This window comes from Girardinichthys multiradiatus, chromosome 12 (genome assembly GCF_021462225.1).
Source record: "Girardinichthys multiradiatus isolate DD_20200921_A chromosome 12, DD_fGirMul_XY1, whole genome shotgun sequence".
NCBI classification, from domain to species: Eukaryota; Metazoa; Chordata; class Actinopteri; order Cyprinodontiformes; family Goodeidae; genus Girardinichthys; species Girardinichthys multiradiatus.
In genome coordinates this window covers 30,707,285-30,730,841 of record NC_061805.1, presented here as the reverse complement: position 1 = coordinate 30,730,841, position 23,557 = coordinate 30,707,285, and the positions used below count along the sequence as shown (strand labels likewise).

The following is a 23,557-nucleotide window of genomic DNA, read 5'->3' as shown; positions in this document are numbered from 1 at the left end:
TGTTTTTAGGGAAAGTCATCCTTCTTTACTTAAGGACAACTTGAGGCCTGGTTCATAGCAGTTTCATTTGAGAGCTTATCTGTTTACATGCACCTTCATATCATTGCTCTTTTAAGTATACATTTTGTGTATGTGGGCGGTTGAGTGTCCTCGGCTCTGTCAATTGTTAACTCGACTTAGATAAATCCTGATACTTTGACCACAGTTTTCTGGGGTTTTCACCCGAGGGATGAAAATTCTGTGAACTTTCTTTGTTTACATTGGGATTAAGGAAAATATGCTTCCACTAATTTCCAGGAAAAAACCCTGCCATACAGTTGAACCAATGAAAATTGGTTTTTTGGACCTAACGCAAGAGCAGAAATTTGTTATTTTCATTAGTGGCTAAAGGGTAAAGACATCGTTGACACCCAAGTGTGACTTTTACCTAGAAACACATACATTTGGACAGGTTTAATGCGTAAGACTAACAGTTTTATTCAGAGATAAAGAATTACCATCTTAGGCAAGGTGCTGTCAGCCTGTGTAGCTACAGCCTATCATGTAACTTTATTACAAGTGTCACAATGTGTGAGATGGCTCTAATAAAACCCTGGCGCTAATGTTTTGTCATACGGCATAATATAATTTTCAATTGTCTAGGGAGTAGGTAATTAGTACTTGAAATCTGGCTGCAATCTAAACAGAGAAAACTGCTTTCAACATTTTTATTAATATATTTTTTGTAATTGTCTCCAGAGAGTTGGAGAAATTACGCTTGAGCTTATTTGTACAATTAGGAGCATAATAAGCATGACTTTTTTTGCAGATAAAACGCATGCATATCACTTCCAGACTCCATTTGTCGAAATAATTGGCTGAGAAAACGTTGCCATGCAGTGTTCTACATAGGAATAAAGCATTCGGACATAAACCTTTATTGCAATATCCATTTTATACATGTTTAAAATGTATTTAAAAAAATTCCCACGCTTTATTTGGCTGTAAATGTCCCAATGGATAAAATATTATTCTTGCAAACAGGGTTGATCAATAGTAAAGTTACATGTAACGGTAATTTAATTACCAAATAAATGTAACTGTAATACATTTAAACTGCTGAAGAAATTTTGTAATTCAGTTGCGGTAAATTTTAAAAATATTTATGATTACGGTTTGCGTTAACTCTAATTATCTTCCGGGCAAAGTGAAGCAATAGCATTTAATTATTTATTTGTGTGTATTTCTAGTGTACTGTTTTTGATGCCTTTTCCCTCCCATTGAGCCCCAGTTGTGGGGGCTCAGGGTTGAGCCTCATCTAACAAAAACATATCGGTCTAATAATAATTTCAGCCGGACGTGGAAGCTTTGACTTTTCTTGGCAAAATAATTTTAATTGTACCAGTGGTGAATAAAAGCCAAAATACAGGCACAGCAGCTTGTACACACACCACTCTTATGATCCTGTCCACCTAACCTACACCCCATGCAGGCGCCACCTGCCTGTCTGCTGCTTCATTTGCCTCTAGCCTACAAATCCTTTAAAGCTGCCGCTGCTCTGTCCCATCCAAGTGTTACATTGCTGGAAATATAAAAAAATATTTTGGAAGGAAAAAGGCACAAATATAACCGCAGGTTTCAAGATGTTGTTGTGCTCTAGTCTGTAGCCCCTCTCACAAAACATGTCCGCCATAAACTCAAAAAGATAAATCGCCTCTGCGCTCCCTTTGGCTCTGAATAAATCACAAGTGGCAACGGTGATATCCCGCACAAATGTGAGCGAGGAGGAACAGGAATAACGACCGAGCTCCAGGTACCAATCGTCCTGCTGTTGGCTGGTTGCACAAACCATACATCATTACTTGATCACTCCCTCAATCCACAAAGCTGGCTTACCTCTATACAAGTCAGCTGACGCTGGCCTGGGACTGCTTATTGGTGAGCTGGGTTGTAACAGAAAGCAAAAACATCCCTTTATCCCACCTCGAAGTGTTCGATGAAACGGGCTTTTATCCGACCTCTGGTAGCGTCTGCAGAGAACAGCTTGCAGTAACTTCAAGCAGTCGTAATGAATAAAGTAGCGGAAACATGCCTACCAAATGAATGAATGCAGTGCACATTAGCATCGCAATGTGACACTATGCCGCTCGAATTCAGTTTAAAAGTGAAAGATATGCCAAAATCACACTGTATCGTGTCGGTAAGACGTCTAAATTTAGATTAGTTTTAGAGATCGATGAGATTGAAAATAATTAATGACACCAAAATCATCAGGGGGAGCTGGGAGCTGCTCAGTTACCAGTGCATTGTCTTTATTCGTTAGGCTACACAGTCCCACAGCTGACAGTGTGCAAATAATAGGTGAGTTTATTACAAATGAAATTCACCTGCCTCTTACGTACTCTGTCGTTGCTGCATTGCTGTGTTTTGAGGGACGCTCTGTAAAATCAGTGGCACATAGGGGCAGCTACTGTATGAGTGTTGTATTTCTGGTTGGAAATTACAATTCATGCTGAACAACTGATGGTTATCTTTTTTTGAAATACAAAATCAGCTTTATGTCTGGCAATATCAAGTTCAAATATTTGATGACTCAACTGAAAAAAAAGTATAAATTCATTTAGACTGAACTGAATGAAGCTTTCTTAGAGTTTTGGTTTATACTTTCTGGCGTTTTTACAGGATTTACAGACTTTTTGTTACACCTTACATGTTTGTAATGCAAAGTCATGGCAGATTTTCATTATCTAATCATTCTAATTTAGCCTTAAATTTCTCATGTGTTAGTTTTTCCTCAAATGAGCTTGGTGTAGTTTTTTTCACGACTCTAATTGATGATATGATTTGACCAGGTTGTTATTAGACAGTTGAAAAACCCTCCAAACAGACCTGACATAAACGTGTTTCAACTTGTTTATGTCAGATTGTGCAATGACCACTCTCAAGCTTGCTGTACATTTGGAGGATGTCATGTTTGAGTGCTCTCAAACTTTTCCACCTCATACCTTTTTTTAAATTTCTTCTTCTTTTTTCTCCTGACCCCCTCTGTCTTCGCCATCTGCTTTTGTCCCTGCAGCACTGCAACGACGACGTCCACAACTGCCAGTCAGATATGAACATCATGGGGGCGTGGAAGAGAGGCTACACGGGTAAAGACGTGGTGGTCACCATACTAGACGACGGGATTGAGAGGAACCACCCGGACCTTTTTCAGAACTACGTGAGTGTGTATGTATGCGGGTGTGGGGCGGCTAGGAGCGGCAGTGTGTTTATGTTTGCTGTCGTCTGTGACTTGAATGTGTTCATCTTTGTGAGTAACGTTGCTTACATGTGAGGTTTGGGTAGATATACAGATTATACTGTAGTGTCTGGGCTTCAGCTTTATTTAGTGTCCTAAAAGGTCAAGCTTACGGAAAGAACCTCGTTTTTTTTTTGTAATCCAAGTCATAGTTTAGGAAAATGTATTCTAAAGCTGGGTTAAACCAGATGACTAAACTTTAGCTTTTTTTCCAAAGATAAAATGGGCAGAAATGTCAGTTTCTGGATGTGCAAAGCTGGTAGAGATATACCTCAACAGACCTGCTGCTGTAAATGCAGCGAAAGGTAGTTGAAAAAAAAATATTAAAGGGGACATATCATGCTTTTAAATCCTTTTTTTCACACTTAAATCATTCAGTTGTGGTCTATATAAAGTGGAACTGCAATCCACAGGCCCCTCTTTCCCCCCTGTTCATAGGTGCGTCGGAGAGCTACTCGTTTTGGTCCCCTCTGGTCTCTTTAAATGCTTTTGAGGCACTTCCACCCCGCCCCCCCCAGGTCAAAGAGCGCTCCAAAAAAAAATGGCGGATGTGTTAAACTAGTTAATTGGAAGTCCAAAAAACGTAATAGGGAAAAGAGAAATCTGAACGGACTGAAAAATATGACCCAAACAAAATATAAAGATATCTACGCAGCACCTGGAGAGACTAAATTCAACTTTTCTGCATTCCTACATATTCTAAGAACACAACAAAATATATTTAAGGGCTAAAAAAGTGGAATTTGCATGATATGTCCAGTTTAAGTCAGAGGAGATCCTGAACACAAATGAATGCGAGACCTCTCGGATTTTCATTCATAGAACATTTAGAAAACCAGGGAGCATTTTCCCTCCTCTTTACAGGTATGCAGTTCTTTTTGTTAACATACAGTGAAATTTGCACACATGGCGAAATGTGAAAACGTTGAGCTATTTGTACTTAAGCAAGGTGCTGTTCATGTTATTGTACATCTGTAGGTACATACCTTTTGTGAGACTGCTGAAGTGTGTCTGCCTCGAAGGGCAAGGCTAAATATTTAGGTAAACATCTTGTCCTTAGGTGGCAGGTAAGGCTATCAATCAGAACGTTCCTTCTGTTCGGCTGGGCCCACGCTGCACTTATTAGCTACCCCTCTTGCCAGGAGTTGTTTATGCTCAAGGCTGAAATGCTTGACACATTGGATTAAGTATGATTGCATTCAATTTACACAACTGTTATGTCTCAAATGTGAACTATTTGATGGGGTTAGAGAAGCGCTCTGTTCATTGGGTTGACATCTATGTGTTGGACTTATCATCATGTTCTCTCGTCTGATTTTATCACATGGTAATTTGAAGTTTCATATACTTGATTTCTTCTTGGTGTCTTCTCCAGGATCCTCAAGCAAGCTATGATGTCAACAGCAATGATCTGGATCCCATGCCGCGATATGATGCAACCAATGAGAACAAGTGAGAAAAAATATTTTCATAATAATTATGACTCATGGATAGAAGTTCGTGACTCCAGTTTGGGGTTTTATGTTATACTTGCTCCTCTGCATCTTCTCCATGCAGTGTTTTTTTTTTTTTTTTTTTTCAACAAGCAGTTGTGTCCTTCTGACCCATCAATTCAGGCACGAATTTGTTGTGGTTCTGCTGAGTTACATAAAAAATTTGATTGTGACATTTGTGGGTAGCTTGTGATTTTTTTTCTCTTTGGAAGAATGTGGATGTGTGAGTGTCTGCGTAAGAAGGGGGGAGAAAAACAAACTCACTTATCTTGTGCCAACTTGGCTTTGGTTCAGCAAGTGATTTCCCCCCCTCCACCCTTTGTTTTTCTTTGATTGTGTGTTTGGCTGCAGCAAGTGTCGTGGCCGTGGCTTAATGCCTGCTGGTGATGCACTTTCTTAAAGAGACAGACATGAGGGCCACAGATGCAGCTTAATGAGCTCCGAGTTGAACTCTTATTTTATTTTAATGTCATGTGCGTTCTGGGTGTTGATCTTTTATGATATTAGTATCACAGAGTGGGGCAGTCTTTAATTTGTTTTTGTTCAGCCATTTTTAGTAAAAACGTCTTTCTTTTTGATGTGAGGTGACTGGCATGTTCAATCTGGTCATCATTACAGGCTTCTTATGCTGCCTTAAAAAGTCTGGAAAAGTAAATAATTTGCTTCTGTAATCTTCCAGGTCTAGGAAAGTTTTGGCTTACTGATTAAACATGAATTGAAAAATCCAAAAGGGCCATTTTTAGTGGTACCCATTTTGACTCTAGATAGCTTTACATTTAGGTTAAACTGTATTTGTGATTCTTAAACTGGGTGTTAAATGCCAAACAAGCACGAAAACTACTTGTTTTATGAGTCTTACCAACAACATAAAATCACCATTTAAGGGGTAATAAACAGGCTTTTCAGTGGTAGGAGATTTATTGCAAGGGATCATTGTTACTGCAGAGAAATAACCAAACAGATTGCTCTTACATACAGCTCACTATAACACCATCAGCTGTCCTGTTATCAGTTTGTTTACTCCAACTTAGTTTTGGCTAATTGTCTACATTTTTCTAATGAAATTTCTAAAGTGTATTATTTTTTGTTAATCAGGTGGTTTTAATTACAAAGTTAACTGACCAGTTGGATATTGCAAAGTCATGGCTGAATTACTGTTTTGCTGCTTTTGTTACGATTTAAAACCAGGACAGCTCTGAGCAGTTCCACAGAGACGGACCTGTGGGTTTTTCTGTGCTGTATAAAATTAGGAACAAACATCTGTTGGCTTAACGGTCCAAAGGACACAAAAAATATTTTTATAGGGCTTCTAGATGGATCTCCTTGATTCCAGAGATGTTATGACTTTGGCCCAAGACCTATTAGACAGTGGCTGCCTTTTTACAAAAAAAACTTATATCATTTTGTAAATGTATTTATCAACAATAGCAATAAAAAAGTCTTGACTATATGTTGCTGTATTGTCAGAAATGTATTAGAAACAACACAGAATTCACAGGAAAAATAGCTGTTAGGATCTTAAAAATGGTTCCTAATGAACTTCTATAATTAGGCACTAAACAGAAAATGCAACGTTCTAGTGGCTGTATCTGCTGAAGCTTGGTTCTGGTTGAGCGAAGAGATCCATGAGTGACTGCAACACAGATGTGACAACAGTGGAAAATACAGACACAAACACTAAAGAAAGGAAAGAGGGCCAGACGGACAATTTTATGGATTACTGCAGTGACGTGAGCAGAGTGAAGGGTGCAGTAGAGAGAGCCTGCATTTTGCCTCTTTAACCGTGCTAAAAAGGCTGAATTAATGACCTATAGCCACTTTATTTATTTAACTTTAATGTTGAGTTTGAAGTTGTCTAGAAAATATCCTACTTAGTGTAACAACTGAGTATGAGAAAGGACATAAAAGTCAGTAAATTGCAAATTTAATTGAAAAAACAAATTCAAAACACAAAGACTTAGTTGATTTACGGAAACAGAAATTTTACAACCACAATGGAAACAGTTATCACCCTCCGGAGGTGATCAGGTGAATGCACAGACAATTTGCTGGAGAGTTTTCTTGCAGATGCTGTTCACACATGCATTTCACAGCTGGATTTTCTGCTGGAGATGTGCTCTCACAGCTGGAAATGTGAGGGAGGTTGTACGGAGGAGCGAGCTGGAGTCATGATGTGGAAAGCCTGACGTGGAAATCACTGTCTTTACAACTTGAAAATAGCACATGGAGCTCATTGATGCTATTGCCACATGTATCTGAATGAGGGGTATGGAGCATATTTCTGTTCCTATCTGGCTTGTAAGTGGAACATTGATTAAATATTTCAGGGCTCTGGTGCGTTTGTAAAGAATGGGGTATATTCAGGTGCACAACCTTGTAGCAATGTTGACCCCTAAACGTAGAGGTCATCTAGATGTTTCCATCTGGCTCCAGTGCATTAAAGTGCCTCTAAAGTTGCTAGAATCTGTTCAAAAGTGGCAGATTGCAGCTCTCTCCGTAGGTGTTCTACAAGATTTGGTTCAGGACCGAGTGTTTGCCCGTTAAAACATCTACACTTTTTTCAGCAATTCTGTTCGGGTGTTATGTGAGTGGTTATTTTTTACTCCTTTGTCTTGCCAAAAGCCATAAGTACTTTACCTCAAAGGAAGTCTTGACATTTTGCTCAAAGGCACCTAATAATCTCCTGATACATTTGTTAATTTTGTATATTCGGAGCCTCAAGGACCAAAGGCAGCAGTGCAGTCCCACATCATAATAAAACCCCCACCATGGAACATGAAAACCTTGATGTATTTCTATTTTCTTTGTCCATTTTTAAAAAGTACCTTACATACTTCTCTGAGTCTTTAGGAACAATTGGAAACTTTCACTCAGTTCAGCTTTGACTTAGCAATCAGGACCTTCCTGTCACTAATTAATTACATTTACCAGTAAAGAGTTTATTTTTTCTTATTAAAAACATACTTCACAGTAAAGCATGAGGTAATGAGGTAAACATGCATTAATGTCTGCACAGACCTGGCGGAAATGCTGGCCGAATTTCGAGCACAGATTTTCATCATGAATGGTGGAAACTAAAGTAGATATTTTTAATTTGCTTTAATATCAGCAGCAAGTGAGGATGTTGCAGTGTGCACTTCTGCTAAGTAAAGCTAGGGATGTTGCCATATTTGTCACCCTAAAATCAATTCATGTTAACTTTACATGATTGGCCTCCCACAAACTTTAAGCACTGTCAAATGCTCCTCAGGACTCCCATTGGAGCTCCCATTGTTTTTCTTCGGTGTATGGATTCTTCAGCTAGTTGCTGGTGTTACATGGCAGCAGTCAGACATTTTTCTTAATTTCTTGGTGTGTGCGCACACGTGCGAGTTGTGATACAGATGTTCTCAGCTGGAGTTGTGCGTGTGTTTGTGTAGATCTGGAAAGTGGTGTTTTTGGAGGAGGCAGCAGACGCAAACACGCCATGTTTGTGTCATGGTCGCTGACCTGGGTCGATTGTCACCGCTGCAGTTGCTCAAGGAATGTTACCCTCTCACGCACGTGTCAGAGTTATTACTTGTAGACATTGTTTAAGCTATCTTTGTCTGCTTGATGGGCCAGTGGGAGTAGACGACTTGTGTGCTGCTCTTGGAAAACATCAAAACATAGTTGCTGGGTTTGTACTTTAGTGAAGAAACAGTTCTTATATATATATATATATATATATATATATATATATATATATATATATATATATATATATATATATATATTTTTTTTTTTTTAGAAGCTATTCTGTGTATTTTCAGCCTGCATATTTCTACACTTTTACATGTCAACTCCTTTTTGATTACACTTTCTTCACCTCACAGTTTTCATGAAGATCTGTTTGTCCATTTGTATCTATTTATTTTTCTGTAAAATATGCATGTTTACTTACTATCTAGTGCATATTCTCCTGCTGGTGTTTGTAGAAATTTACAGAAGTAAATGCAATGATAAGCTGTTTATTCCTGCTCTGTCCTCAGACATGGTACACGGTGTGCAGGTGAAGTTGCTGCAGCTGCAAACAACTCCCATTGCATTGTGGGAATTGCCTACAATGCCAGAATAGGAGGTTAGTAGTTCATTATGTTTGTGTTAACTCTTGTTTTCTTTTAATGTTGGTGATGGTTCAGTGTTAGCCATATTCTCTAATATGTTTTATATTTTATAGGTAGGAAGTGTCCCCCCATTTTTATTTCAGCGTATTCATCAGTTGGATTTAGTTAAACTTCTGTTTATTTTAAAAGTTTTTTTTCACAGTTTTTTATTTATGTTTTTATTTATAATTTAAAATGTAACCAAAATGAAATAAGTTAAATTAATAAAATGTGCTTTATTCAAGCCCTATTTTTAGCACCTAGATTAGATGTTAGTGTAGAGTTGATTTAACTGGCCAAATGGAAAATGTATTGGAACCCTGAAGGGAGGTAAGAGCTAATTTTCTAAAACTCACTGTGTAAGACTTTTGTGTCCATCTTCACTAGGGGTGTCAGTAATTGTGGAGGGCGCTTTGGTTAGAAAACCATCCAGAGTTGGTGAAATTTCCAGTTTAGTTGATTCCATATGGACTGGGTTTCATTTCAGGGCCCGCTCAGAACAGCATAAATGGACAAAAAGTTAAAAAGCCACTGCAAAACGTCTCCTTCACAGCCTTGCAGAGCCACTAAGTTTTACATCGGTTTTCTCTAATTTGTCATCTTTAATGTGCTTTACCAGATGATCGGGTAAAGCTTTGAAAGACACTGTTGCAGAAATAAAGTGCTTGTGTTTATAGATTTTCCTGTGGCAACAGTACAGCACAGAAATGCTTGATAAGTCCGCTTCTTTTTGATAAATTACACAATTATAAGAGGAGACATTTTAGTGGCTGCCATATCTACCACAACTCTTCAATGGAAAGGATTAAGTGTTGTCGTTTTGTTTTTGTTTGTATGTCAGGTGTCCGAATGCTGGATGGAGACGTAACAGACATGGTGGAGGCCAAGTCTCTGAACCTCAATCCGCAGCACATTGACATTTACAGCGCCAGCTGGGGACCCGATGATGATGGGAAGACCGTGGATGGACCGGCATCTCTGGCCAGGCAGGCCTTTGAGAACGGCATCCGCATGGTGGGCGCATTTCCATTCACCTTTACATGCAGAAATGTGTAGAGATATGTTACCCAGCTGAAAGTGGAAATTAGCATTTATTTGGCAATGACGTGATATAAACGGACACTTCAAGCAGATTTCTACAAGTATTCTTTTGATCAGAGATACCTTTATCTATATTCTGGCTAAAAGCCTCCTTCTGACATTTCAGTGCAAAGCTTCTTTATTAGCATATATTAATTTACATATTCATAATCTGTTCAGCGCACCAACAAGGTGACGCTCTGTTGAGTCACAGAGCAAAGTGTCTGACTCGAGTGGAAAGCTGCAACCGAGGTCAATGGGGATGAAGTGATTTTTTGTCTCCATTTAATAAACATTAGCCTGCAGGTTCATGGTTAGCTTTAGCCAGCTTTCTCTTAATGAAGCAGATATCATAGTAGTGAGGAGGTAACGGTGTTTATCTCAATGTAATCTCTGTATTTCCAGGCTAAAAACTGGATAGCTGTGGGCAATAGGCTTCAGAGAGACAAAAAAGAAAAATGTGACATGTAAAGGTAGTGAGTGTGCATGGAGTCCCTATAGCTGCTGAGGGCCTGGGGTTTGAAGATGACGAGGGTGAGGAAGATGGCTGTCCAGCTGTGGAGCTGGGCAGTAGTATCTGTCCCCATGTACCCATACAGCTGTGTGAGTGAAGATGAGTAAAAGTGGCGTGCTTGTTGGTGTGACGCGAACCTAAGAGACATCCTGAAGAGACTGTTTACGGTAAGACCGACGCCTGTGGTGTGAGTTACATCCTGTGATGTGCTGCTCTATATTTGATTTAAGTCAAGTCAAGTTTATTTATATAGCGCTTTTCAACAACAAGGCCTCAAGGCGCGCTGCCTTGAGTTAAGCAGATCTTAACTTGTCTCTACCATATTAATATAGCATTTAATCATTCTTCTGTCTCCTCTACTTCACTCTTCCCCGTCCTTTTGTGTATTATCCCTTTTCTTTTGTTAACTGCTTATAAAAATACTCTCCATCACTCTCATCTGCCAGCGTTTGCTCCTGACTGATCCTCCTCTGATGCCCAGAGGGGCTTCATGCACTTATCACTGTCTGACAGAAGCCTTCTCTTGAAAAACTCCATTCTACCTTTTATTACCACGTATTAGTTTCTGTGAGTCCGTCTGTTTAGTGTGTATAAACAATCGGTGTGAATTTCAGTGTCAGTCAGTTTGTCGGATCTCTTTTTCACTGACTCCTGACCGACCTTGCAGTTGGTCATCCTATGCACTACGACAACCTGATTGTGTCTGTTAGGTTTGAGGTTAAGATAATATTATTAAATTAATATTAGATTAAGCCTCAACCTGTAAAAAAAAAAACAATATTCGGACTGTTCTATTTGCTTAATTTTTGTAGTAAGTTCTGAGTACCTACATATATTATATACCTACATATATACCTCCACATCCCATTCAGGAACAAGTTCTTCCCACAAAGCTACCAACCCCCTACCTTCAGATCCTCTGCCTGCACTAAAGATCTCCGAGGAAGATGTAAACAGGCTCTTTCAGCGCATGAAAACAAGGAAAGCAGGAGGACCTGATAACGTCTCCCCATCATGCCTGAAAGTCTGTGCAAATCAACTCGCTCCGATCTTCACAAGGATCTTCAACAAATCACTGGAGAAATGTGAGGTCCCCTCCTGCCTCAAACGATCCACCATCATCCCAGTTCCCAAGAAACCCACCATCGTAGGATTAAATGACTACAGGCCTGTAGCCCTGACGTCTGTGGTCATGAAATCCTTTGAGCGGCTGGTGTTGAAGCACCTGAAAGACATCACAGGCCCCCTGCTGGACCCCCTGCAATTTGCTTACCGAGCAAACAGGTCGGCAGATGATGCTGTTAACTTAGGTCTACACTTCATCCTACAACACCTCGACCACCCAGGGACGTACGCCAGGATCCTGTTTGTAGACTTCAGCTCGGCCTTCAACACCATCATACCAGACATCCTCCACCAGAAGCTCACCCAGCTCAACGTCCCAGCCTCCACCTGTCAGTGGATCAACAGCTTCCTGACAGACCGACAGCAGCAGGTGAGACTGGGGAGCATCTTCTCCCGATCCAGATCAATAAGTACTGGTGCCCCCCAGGGGTGTGTTCTATCCCCACTCCTCTTCTCTCTGTACACAAATGACTGCACCTCATTGGACACCTCCGTTAAACTCCTTAAGTTTGCAGACGACACCACTGTCATTGGTCTGATCCAGGACGGTGATGAGTCTGCATACAGACAGCAGGTGGATCGGCTGGTACACTGGTGTTGTCAGAACTACCTTGAACTCAATCCACTCAAGACTGTGGAAAGGGTGGTGGACTTTCGGAGAACACCAACCCCATACACCCCCCTCACCATCCTCAACAACACTGTATCGGCCGTGGACCTCTTCAGGTTCTTAGGAACCACCATCTCTGAGGACCTGAGATGGTCTTCACACATAGACACTGTTTGAAAGAAGGCCCATCAGAGACTGTACTTCCTGAGGCAACTCAAGAAGTTCAACCTTCCACAGGAGCTGCTGGGTCATTTTCTACACTGCCATCATTCAGTCTGTCCTGTCTTCATCCATCTCAGTGTGGTTTGGCTCATCCACAAAACAGGACAGGTCCAGACTGCAACGAATAATCAGGAATGCAGAGAGAACAATCAGGGCTGACTTGATTGTTCAGAAAGGCCTGCTGATTAATACGGTGCATGAATCAAATCGATAGCCCTTATAGTTCCTGAGGTATTAGATGGTGTTCGAGAGCATGTTCAGGGATTTTTGTTTTTTTTTCTCCATTTTTCCCTTTTTTTCAGCTAGTGTTGTACCTTTATTATTATATTTTCAACAAAAATTTGTTAATATTCTCATTCCCCTGTCCGTTCTGAGAAAAACAGTCCAAGAATGACGTTGATAGCCCTTACGGTTTCCGAGTTATGGGCAGTAGTTCGGGAGCATGCGCCACCATGTTATAAAGCCAGGCCATGATGAGACACAGTGTGGTGCTGCGTGAGAAACAGCAGCTGTTGGGCGCTCATTAATTACCATAGCAACAGAACACAGCTGCCAGTGACCTTAAGTAACCTCTGACAGAGAGTGGCTCTGAGGCTGAGCTCAGGCCAGAAGCTTCCATAAGTGATCACAATAAGTCAGTCATAGCTGACAACCAAACTAGATTTTCAAAATAAGACCTACACATACTCTACAAAATAAAAGCCTCAACATTCCTTTGTTGGGGCCTCCCATAGCAATTAAGGGAGAACAGTGAGTGGCCTGACTCCCATGCCATTGCCTGGTGGCACTTATTACTACACATCTCTAAACTGGACTCTATTTATTGGCAACTGCCAAAGCAATGCAAGGATGCATGATTACTGTTGAAAGAAGAACAGGTCTAGATAGACATCTTAACGTTCTACCCACAGTCATGATGCACACCGTTCTGTTGCTTTGGTTCTGTACCTCAGCCCCACAACCTTTGGCTGTGGTCCGAGAAGCACGCACCAAGAGGCAGGCCCCGTCTAAATTTCTTCCGAAATTTTCTAGTTTATTATTAGGCCCGAGCAGCAAAGCGCTGCGAAGGCCGCAAAGCGCTGCGAAGGCCTATTGTAATCGCTCTGTTTATTATTATTCTGGCGACAAATGAATCGCCTATTTGGCGGCTTTAACATATCCAAAAACTCACCAAACTTTACCCAAAATTGTCCCCCTAGTGAAATTTTAAGTTTTTAATGTCGCCATAAGTGGGCGTGGCAAACCCACTTAGCCACGCCCCCAAACGTGAGATAGCCCGAACCGTAAGTCGTACAGATCTGAAAGTTGGCACACTGCTAGAACTCCTCAAACCAAGAAAAAAAGTCTCCTGGGGGTATGCCCTAAAACGCAAAGGAAGTCGGCCATTTTGGGTCAAAGGCCAATTTTTGGCTATTTGTCACTTTTACTCACCTCGAACTTTAACGAACTCCTCCTAGGGATTTTGAGCTATCAGCTTCATATTTGGTCAATGTGGAGTTGAGGCACAGGGGATTAAAAGTTATCAAAATTGTGACTTTTCGTGTATGTTTAAGGGGCGTGGCTAGGGCACGAACTTGGCGTTCGCGCCGAAAGTGAAATATTGCAATAACTTTACCAAAAAAATTACAAATCACACCAAAGTTGGCATGAAGGACGACCTTCGGGTTCCCGACAATCCTATGGGGTCATATGCTGACATCATTAAAGCCACGCCCCCTCAGAACAGGAAGTCACTTTTTTCACTTGGAAAGGAACCTCTCTGACCCTCTTGACCCAATCAACTTCAAAGTGTGTCAGAAGACAGATAACTAGTGGGTCTAACTACGTTTGAAGCACAGTAACTTTTTATAAAAGGGTGTGGCCGTGCTGGCGCGGCGAAGTTGGACGTCACGCCATGGCCATACGTTTGGCTTTAATTTTCACATAGATCATCTGATTTGCACCAAATTCAATGTGACTGATCCTTGTCCAGTCCCCAACAGAAATCACGTGACATATTTGGTGGGCATGGCATAATTCGTCCACAGCGCCCCCTAGACAATTTCAAAAAATCAGCCCTAAGCCATGCTTTGACTGAGGATTCTGAAATTTGGAACACACATGTAACTTCTCAGGACCTACAAAAAAGTCTCTTGGAGCATTGGTCCAAACCCAACAGGAAGTCGGCCATTTTGGATTGAAGTTGCCATTTTGATCTTGTTTTGGCCGTTTCTAGCCCGCATATCTGAGCGAACTCCTCCTACAGCTTTTGACTTACAGACTTCAAAATCACTCAGTATACTCTTAAGGCATTGGGGATCAAAAGTTATCAAAAGATTTTGGATACATGAAAGTATGTGGGCGTGGCTAAGCCTCAAAATCTGACTTCTCGCCATGAAACACAAAACTCTTATAGTTTCTACAAAGAAAGTCACAGAGACATGAAACCTTCTGGGATTGATTTGCCTCTGGGCCTGAACAATAGTCATTGATCAGATGCTGACATCATCGAAGCCCCGCCCCCTCAGAATAGGAAGTGTCATGTTTCACTTAGTGTGGGCCATATTTGATCTCCTTCAACTAATCAACAATGACAGATAACACGATGGTCTAACTTTATCTCCAGTACTGACAGGTTTGGCTGGAGGGTGTGGCCGTGGCGGCGTGGCAAAATCTGATGTGACGCCATGGCGATACGTTTGCCTCTAAATTACACATGCAGGGTCCGATTTACTCGCATTTTTTATATTTTACCACTGACTTCAACTTCTTAGGCTATATTTTTGCTTCAGTCTATGCTTTTTCAGCTCATCTATGGGCAGCTCTTTCCTGCTTTTTTAAAGTTTTTGTCAGTTCTTGCATTTCAACAACTACTTCAACAAGAAGTTTTGAGGTAACTTCACCTTGTTATGCTGTTTCATAGCTAAAAGTCTTCCTGCTTAAACAGATCAGATAACAGTTTTTCTTTGCTGTTTCTGCTATTTCTACTAATTTATCAGATTTCAACTGATATTCTGCTGTCAACCTTAGCCACTTTCTGCCAGCTTTCAACAGGAGTTTAGCATTTCTGTTTTCTTTTAATTTATTAAATTTTAGCTGACTATTTGTAGACAATTTCAGCTTGTTTCTACCAGCTTTCAGCTACAAAATTCAGCGTACTGCATTCACACTGCATTTTCGCAGGAAATGCAAATTTTTCTAGTTTTGAATTCATTCTCAACCCTACTGTGAATTTATACTATTTAACTGCCTACTAATGTGTTAGCAGGAATTAGTGTAATGGTGCATTTGCTTAATTCTGTGATCTCAGTTTTTTACATGCAAGACTTATTAGAAGATAATAAAAAAAACAAATGGGGCCAAAGAAAAAACTATACATTTTCCTTTCAGGGAAGAAAGGGCCGTGGCTCTATCTTTGTGTGGGCTTCAGGAAATGGCGGTCGCAGCAGAGACCACTGCTCCTGCGATGGTTACACCAACTCCATCTACACCATCTCCATTTCCAGCACAGCTGAGAGTGGACGAAAGCCCTGGTACCTAGAGGAATGCTCGTCCACCCTGACCACTACGTACAGCAGCGGGGAGAACTACGACCGAAAGATCGTAAGTATTAAACCAGCTTCGTGTTTGTGTCTGCAGCTGTAGGAGTTTTTTTTTAAATTCCTGGAAACAGATCTTCATTGCTTGCAGATATAAATCTTGCGTGTATTTAAATATGTAATTATTCCATCTTGTTATCAAAGGAACAAACACCAGCTGGAAAAAGCAGTGTTGTAGTTGTTTTTTGCAGGTTTGCTTGGGTAGCTAAACTCTGCTCCCAAGCACCCCCTCCATTAAACAAAAACAAAATTGTAAGGCATCTATATGGCTTGTTCAGCAACTACTTGCTACATTCCTTATACTGATGCCACAAACACAAACACACACTGTCTTTACAGTTAACGTAAAGCTGCGTACCGTAGATGCCCATGTGGCATGATTTTAGGCCAGTCCACAGCAGTTTGTAAAGTCCAGTTTGTTTTTGCTACAGAGAAGCTCCTTTTGATGACGGCTCAGACTGGAAGTTAGCCAAGCTTTTCTTGGCCAACTGGATGATAAGCTGTTTAACTTGGTGGCTGTTTAAAGTTTGCCCAATCAAAGCAAATATTACAGCTCTTTAATAACTTTTATTAGCTCTTATCGCTTAATTCAATGTGTCTTTTGTTCCTTTCATAATAAACTGACGTGTGTTTTCGCATCAAAACTGGAATGTGTGTCTAAGGGGTTTCAGGTGTGTTTAAATCTCCCTGCTCCTCATGTCTGCAGTCTGTCTCTTAGTCTCTTTTTCTCCCTCTCTACCTGTTGTCACAACTGTATCCCTCCGCCTACACCATTCTCTGACATTTATTTCTACTCCATTGTAACTTCACTGCACCCTATCTGTTATATCCTTCCTGTGTTCCTTCTGCATCTTTCTGAACCTCTCTGGGCTCCTCTGTCCACAGATTACAACAGACCTGAGACACCGCTGCACAGACAGTCACACAGGGACATCAGCCTCGGCTCCCATAGCAGCTGCCATCATCGCTTTGGCCCTGGAAGCAAAGTAAGATCCACTTAACCTCATCCCCTCATCCCTTTGTCCCATCACTAACCTCTAATGCCCTCTTGTCCGTCCTATCTCTCCGATCTATACAGGGAACACGTGAGACTTCACATTGTCAACAATAGAAATGTATCATATCACTTGGAGAGGCTGTCTTTGTTTTATCAGTGTAGTAAGGGTAGAAAGAAACTGGTTTATATTCACCTTGATGTTCTCTTAGAAATCAAAACTGACAAAGCAACTCTTTGACCTCCTGCCCTTTGAAATCTTTAACAGGTTTTTTAAAGGGTTGCATATCGTTTGAAATAAAGAACGACTATTTAGAAAGGTTCTTGCAGTACACAACAGTACTGCACGTTTTAGCTGCTTTCCTGATTGTCATCATGCTTATTCAGTGGTTACCTTTCTGAGGGTTTTAACAGGATTAAACTCTATTGTGAAGCGACAGCCACATTTAGCTGCAGTGTGTGCAAACTGTAAGAAGTAAGATTGTCCTCCACTGTCCCTGGGGGTATATTATAAATACATGCACTGGGATCCTGAGGCAGGTGGATAACTTATTAGCATTTCGATTGTTTATTGCAGAAATTTAAATGATGCAGCTCTTGCTTTGTGGACTTTCCTTTAACTGATTATTACCTCAACAGTCAGTTAAAAGAAGGCATTTGAAAAGAAAAATGAAAACCTCATGTTCACAAAACAGAAGTTTTCACTTACAAAAAATTTCTGAACCACGATGGTTCCTTCCAAACATTAAATCTGATCTGGCTCTGAAGTTCCACAACCACAGGAAGAAAAAAAAACTTTAAGTCATCTGTTAAATGCAAATCATTTCTCGCTCTGTTTCAGTGTGTTGCCATAATCCCTTCTCTATCCTCCAAAACCTTTTTTTCTTTCTAAGGCTCTATAAATTCTAGACGGTTCTTCTTTTTAAACCTGTTTTGGGTGTCAATATTGTAATAAATTCATGAATTGGCAACGGTGCAGCGCAGGTGCAGAGACTGTGAATTAGGTCCATCATCACATGTTGAGCAGCTCAGATAACTGAGGTCACATCGATTAACCTGGATAATCCCATCCAAATCCTCCCAACAGAAAATATTCTCGGTTTCCTGGCAGTGCTGGGCTCATAAGCCTGTTTTCTCAACAAGATTATCACACACTGTTTCTTCCCTGCCTGCTTTCTACTTTTCTGTGGCTCCATCACAACAACAATGCTCTTTGTTAAGCCTCTGAGGGAAACTGCTTTCTTTCTTTACTGACTTTCACTATGTTAGTTTAGTTTACATGCAGGCATACACGTGCGTGCAAAAATGACAAAATATGATGCTCGTTCGTTCGTTCGTCATCTTCCGCTTATCCAGGACCGGGTCGCGGGGGCAGCAGACTCAGCAGAGACGCCCAGACGTCCCTCTCTCCAGACACCTCCTCCAGTTCCTCCAGGGGGAGCCCAAGGCGTTCCCAGGCCAGCCGAGAGACATAGTCCCTCCAGCGTGTCCTGGGCCGTCCCCTGGGCCTCCTCCCGGTGGGACGTGCCTGGAACACCTCCCGAGGAAGGCGTCCAGGAGGCATCCGGTATAGATGCCCGAGCCACCTTAACTGGCTCCTCTCGATGTGGAGGAGCAGCGGCTCTACTCCGAGCCCCTCCCGGATGGCCAAGCTTCTCACCCTATCTCTAAGGGAGTGCCCGGCCACCCTACGGAGGAAGCTCATTTCAGCCGCTTGTATCCGTGATCTCGTTCTTTCGGTCATGACCCAAAGTTCATGGCCATAGGTGAGGGTAGGAACGTAGACCGACCAGTAAATTGAGAGCTTTGCTTTTCGGCTCAGCTCTCTCTTCACCACAATGGACCGGCACAGCGCCCCCATTACTGTGGCAGCTGCACCGATCCGTCTGTCGATCTCCCGCTCCATTCTTCCCTCACTCGTGAACAAGACCCCGAGATACTTAAACTCCTCCACTTGAGTAAGGAACTCCCCTCCAACCTGAAGAGGACAAGCCACCCTTTTCCGGTCGAGTACCATGGCCTCGGACTTGGAGGAGCTGATCCTCATCCCAGCCGCTTCACACTCGGCTGCGAACCGCCACAGCGCATGCTGTAGGTCTTGGCTAGAGGGGGCCAGCAGGACCACGTCATCCGCAAAAAGAAGAGACGAAATCCACTGGTCCCCAAACCAGACCCCCTCCGGCCCTTGGCTGCGTCTAGAAATCCTGTCCATAAAAGTTATGAACAGGACCGGCGACAAAGGGCAGCCCTGCCGGAGTCCAACATGCACTGGGAACAGGTCCGACTTAGTGCCGGCAATGCGGACCAAACTCCTGCTCCGCTCGTACAGGGACCGGATGGCCCCTAATAAAGGGCCCCCGATTCCATACTCCTGGAGCACCCCCCACAGGGCATCACGAGAGACACAGTCGAATGCCTTCTCCAGGTCCACAAAACACATGTGAACCGGTTGGGCAAACTCCCATGAACCCTCGAGCACCCTGTAGAGGGTATAGAGCTGGTCCAGTGTTCCACGGCTGGGACGAAAACCACACTGTTCCTCCTGAAGCCGAGGTTCGACTATCGGTCGGACTCTCCTCTCCAATACCCTGGCGTAGGCCTTACCATGGAGGCTGAGGAGTGTGATCCCCCTGTAGTTGGAACACACCCTCCGGTCCCCCTTCTTATAAAGGGGGACCACCACCCCAGTCTGCCAGTCCAGAGGCACTGTCCCCGACCGCCACGCAATGTTGAAGAGGCGTGTCAACCATGACAGCCCTACAACATCCAGAGACTTGAGGTACTCAGGGCGGATCTCATCCACCCCCGAAGCCTTGCCACCGCGGAGCTTTTTAACCACCTCGGTGACTTCAGCCTGGGTGATGAAAGAGTCCAACCCCGAGTCCCTAGCCTCTGTTTCCACCACGGAATGCGTGATGGCAGGATTGAGGAGATCCTCGAAGTACTCCTTCCACCGCCCGATAATGTCCTCAGTCGAGGTCAGCAGTCTCCCGCCCCCACTATAAACAGTGTTGGCAAAGCACTGCTTCCCCCTCCTGAGGCGTCGGACGGTTTGCCAGAATCGCTTCGAGGCCAACCGGTAGTCCTTCTCCATGGCCTCACCGAACTCTTCCCAGGCCCGAGTTTTTGCCTCTGCCACAGCCCGGGCCGCAGCACGCTTGGCCTCACGGTACCCGTCAGCCGCCTCAGGAGTCCCACAAGCCAACCACAGCCGATAGGACTCCTTCTTCAGCTTAACAGCATCCCTTACTGCCGGTGTCCACCACCGGGTTCTGGGATTGCCGCCACGACAGGCACCGCAGACCTTACAGCCACAGCTATGGGCAGCAGCATCGACAATAGATGCAGAGAACATGGTCCACTCGGACTCTATGTCTCCAACATCCCCCGGGATCTGGTCGAAGCTCTCCCGGAGGTGGGAGTTGAATACATCCCTGGCCGAGGGCTCCGCCAGGCGTTCCCAGCAGACCCTCACTATGCGCTTGGGCCTGCCGAGTCTGTCCGGCTTTCTCCTCCTCCAGCGGATCCAACTCACCACCAGGTGATGATCAGTGGACAGCTCAGCCCCTCTCTTCACCCGAGTGTCCAAAACATGCGGCCGAAGGTCTGATGATACGACAACAAAGTCGATCATCGACCTCCTGCCTAGGGTGTCCTGGTGCCAAGTGCACTGATGGACACCCTTATGTTTGAAGATGGTGTTCGTTATGGACAATCCGTGACTAGCACAGAAGTCCAATAACAAAACACCACTCGGATTCAGATCGGGGAGGCCATTCCTCCCGATCACGCCTCTCCAGGTGTCACTGTCGTTTCCCACGTGGGCGTTGAAGTCCCCCAGCAGAATAATGGAGTCCCCGGGAGGGGCACTATCCAGCACCCCCGACAGGGACGCCAAGAAGGCAGGGTACTCTGCACTACCACTCGGCCCGTAGGCTGAAATGATAGTCAGAGACCTCTCCCCAACCCGAAGGTGCAGGGATACAACCCTCTCATCCACTGGGGTAAACCCAAACACGAGACGGCTGAGCTGGGGGGCAACAAGCAAACCCACACCAGCCCGCCGCCTCTCCCCGTGGGCCACTCCAGAGTAGAAGAGAGTCCAACCCCTCTCAAGGAGATGGGTTCCAGAGCCCACGCTGTGCGTGGAGGCGAGCCCGACTATTTCTAGTTGATATCTCTCGACCTCCCGCACATGCTCAGACTCCTTCCCCCCCAGCGAGGTGACATTCCACGTCCCTAGAGCCAGCCTAAGCATCCGGGGATCGGGCCGTTGAGGTCTCCACCTTCGTCCGCCACCCAATCCTCTTTGCACCGGTCCCTCACGGTTCCCCCTGCAGGTGGTGGGCCCACTGGAGGATGGCCTCGCGTCTCTCGTTCGGGCTTGGCCCGGCCGGGTCCCGCGAGGAGCAACCCAGCCACCAGGCGCTCTCCGACGAGTCCCGACCCCAGGCCTGGCTCCAGGGTGGGACCCCGGCTCCGCCGTACCGGGCGACGTCACGTGCCTCGATATTGTGTTCTTCATGAGGGGTTCTTGAACCATTCTGTGTCTGACCCATCACCTAGAACCTGTTTGCCATGGGAGACCCTACCAGGGGCATTTAGGCCCCAGACAACATAGCCTCTAGGATCATTTGAGCACTCAAACCCCTCCACCACGTTAAGGTGACGGTTCAAGATGCTGCAAAAAATAATTTACTCCTGGTTTTACTTTTTTTTGGTCAATATTTAATGTTTCACATCAGCAAACAACCTTTAATGATAGTGGAAATGATGAATTCTTTAATAAAGGTAAGAAAATGATCCCAACCAACCTGGCTCTAGGTTTGGGCCATTCAGAGATGAATTTGCTTGTATGCGTCAGATCATGTTACTTGTAGAGAGGGGAATTTATGGCTTCAACAATTATAGCAACTCGCTTAGGTCTTAAAGCAGCAAAGCAGGCCCCGACCATCACACTGCAACCGCCGTGTTTAACTGTATTATGTTTTTTTTCTCAAATCCTGAGAAAGATTATGCCAAATGTAACAGATAAGATAACATTTTAGAACTCGAACTGTCTAAAAGTCTGTCCACAGAAGATTTTCCTAAAAGTCTTTTATATTATCATGTTATTTGGGAGACATGTGAGACGGGCCTTTAAGTTCTTTTGGGTCAGAAGTGGTTCCGGCCTTGAACCTCTCACATGCAGGCCATTTTTCCCCAATCTCTCTTTATTATTGTTGAATCATGAACTCGGACCTTAACTGAGGCAAGTGAGGCATACAGAGCTTTAGGTGTTTTTCCGGGTTCTTCTGTGACCTCCAGGACACTTCAAAACAACCCAGTACCTATTTCTCCCCTCCCAGTTTGATGTCATTGTGATGTGTGTGCAGGATTAAGTACAATAAATTTTACATAAACATTTCTGCCTTGCTATAATGTAGAAATGGGTAAAGTCATCCTGAAGTCTGAAACGTAGAAGAAAGAAACATGAAAAGAAAGGAACAATCTGTCATATTAACCTCATACTGGGGGGGTTCAAGAAAACAAAACAGGCACAGATGGGTGAAAATTTTTCCTCTTCTCTGGAGCTACAGAAACATTTAGTGGAAAAAGAATTAACTAGAAGTTTATTGACGTGAAGCTTCCAATGAATGCTTACTTCCTTCTCTTTTATTTCTCACCACTATATTCCTAGTTTTCCAGCTCTATTTCCATCTATAATTACACTTTAGAGAGGCCGAGAAACGTATATCAGACTTCTTATTTGCTGCAGATTCCCGCTGTCTGTGAGCTCCTCCATTAATTAGTTTTGGCTTGTTTATGGGAAGGCGGTCATGGCCTAGATAGTGATGCCAAAGTCACTTTTAATTAATGACCATAAAACTTTAATGTAACCATAATTACGCAGTGACAGCTTAGCCTATTAATATTGATCCAAACATTAATTATTCTGACTTCTTTCAGGACTTATCTGTGCTACCACCCTTTATTTATTTTGCACTTGACATTTTATTTCCAGCCAGTTGTGTTCTAGATGTTGAACATGCTCATGGCTTTAATAAGAGCGGGTTAATTGAGAGCACTAGTGAGAGGTTGAATAATTCAGAGTAAAGGAGTGCACCATGTTATCTATTTTCTTTAAGCAGAAGTCTGTTACTTTTATAGAGATTAGATTGTTTTTATAGAAAACTTCTACCTGCTTTTAACAAACCAGATGGGCCAATAGTCACATTTATTCTTTCTCATCAAACATAATAAGAATGTGCTCTTTGGAGAATGAATCAAACTTCAAACACTTTTACCCTCGATTTTCCATCTGTTCCAGTGATTTTCTGCATTAAAATGCTAATCTTTCCCTCATGGAAGAATCCCGGGTTGATTGGTGTTTCTTTAGTTTCATGAAAAACCTAAAACTGTCTGAATTTCACAGAATAAAAACCATGTGCAAACACCTCTTTGGTTTCTAACTGCTGGGAATGTCTGCAGCAGCTAAATATGTGCAGTTCAGACTCTACCGCAGATGTTCAGCATTTTAAACATACCTGCTCTTATGTA

The 23,557-nt window shown here is 43.0% G+C and overlaps 1 protein-coding gene across 7 annotated transcripts in view; it reads left to right on the top strand.

Annotated features, from left to right (window-relative positions):
* The window catches only part of pcsk5b (proprotein convertase subtilisin/kexin type 5b), a 117,894-nt gene that overhangs the window by 27,551 nt on the left and 66,786 nt on the right, over positions 1 to 23,557 (top strand). For all 7 annotated transcript variants that reach the window (XM_047380889.1, XM_047380890.1, XM_047380891.1 and 4 more), the window contains exons 4-9: positions 3,056 to 3,199; positions 4,653 to 4,729; positions 8,781 to 8,869; positions 9,736 to 9,908; positions 15,815 to 16,027; positions 16,909 to 17,009. In XM_047380889.1, the coding sequence (XP_047236845.1) occupies positions 3,056 to 3,199; positions 4,653 to 4,729; positions 8,781 to 8,869; positions 9,736 to 9,908; positions 15,815 to 16,027; positions 16,909 to 17,009 (797 nt within the window). The remainder of the gene's footprint in view (positions 1 to 3,055; positions 3,200 to 4,652; positions 4,730 to 8,780; positions 8,870 to 9,735; positions 9,909 to 15,814; positions 16,028 to 16,908; positions 17,010 to 23,557) is intronic.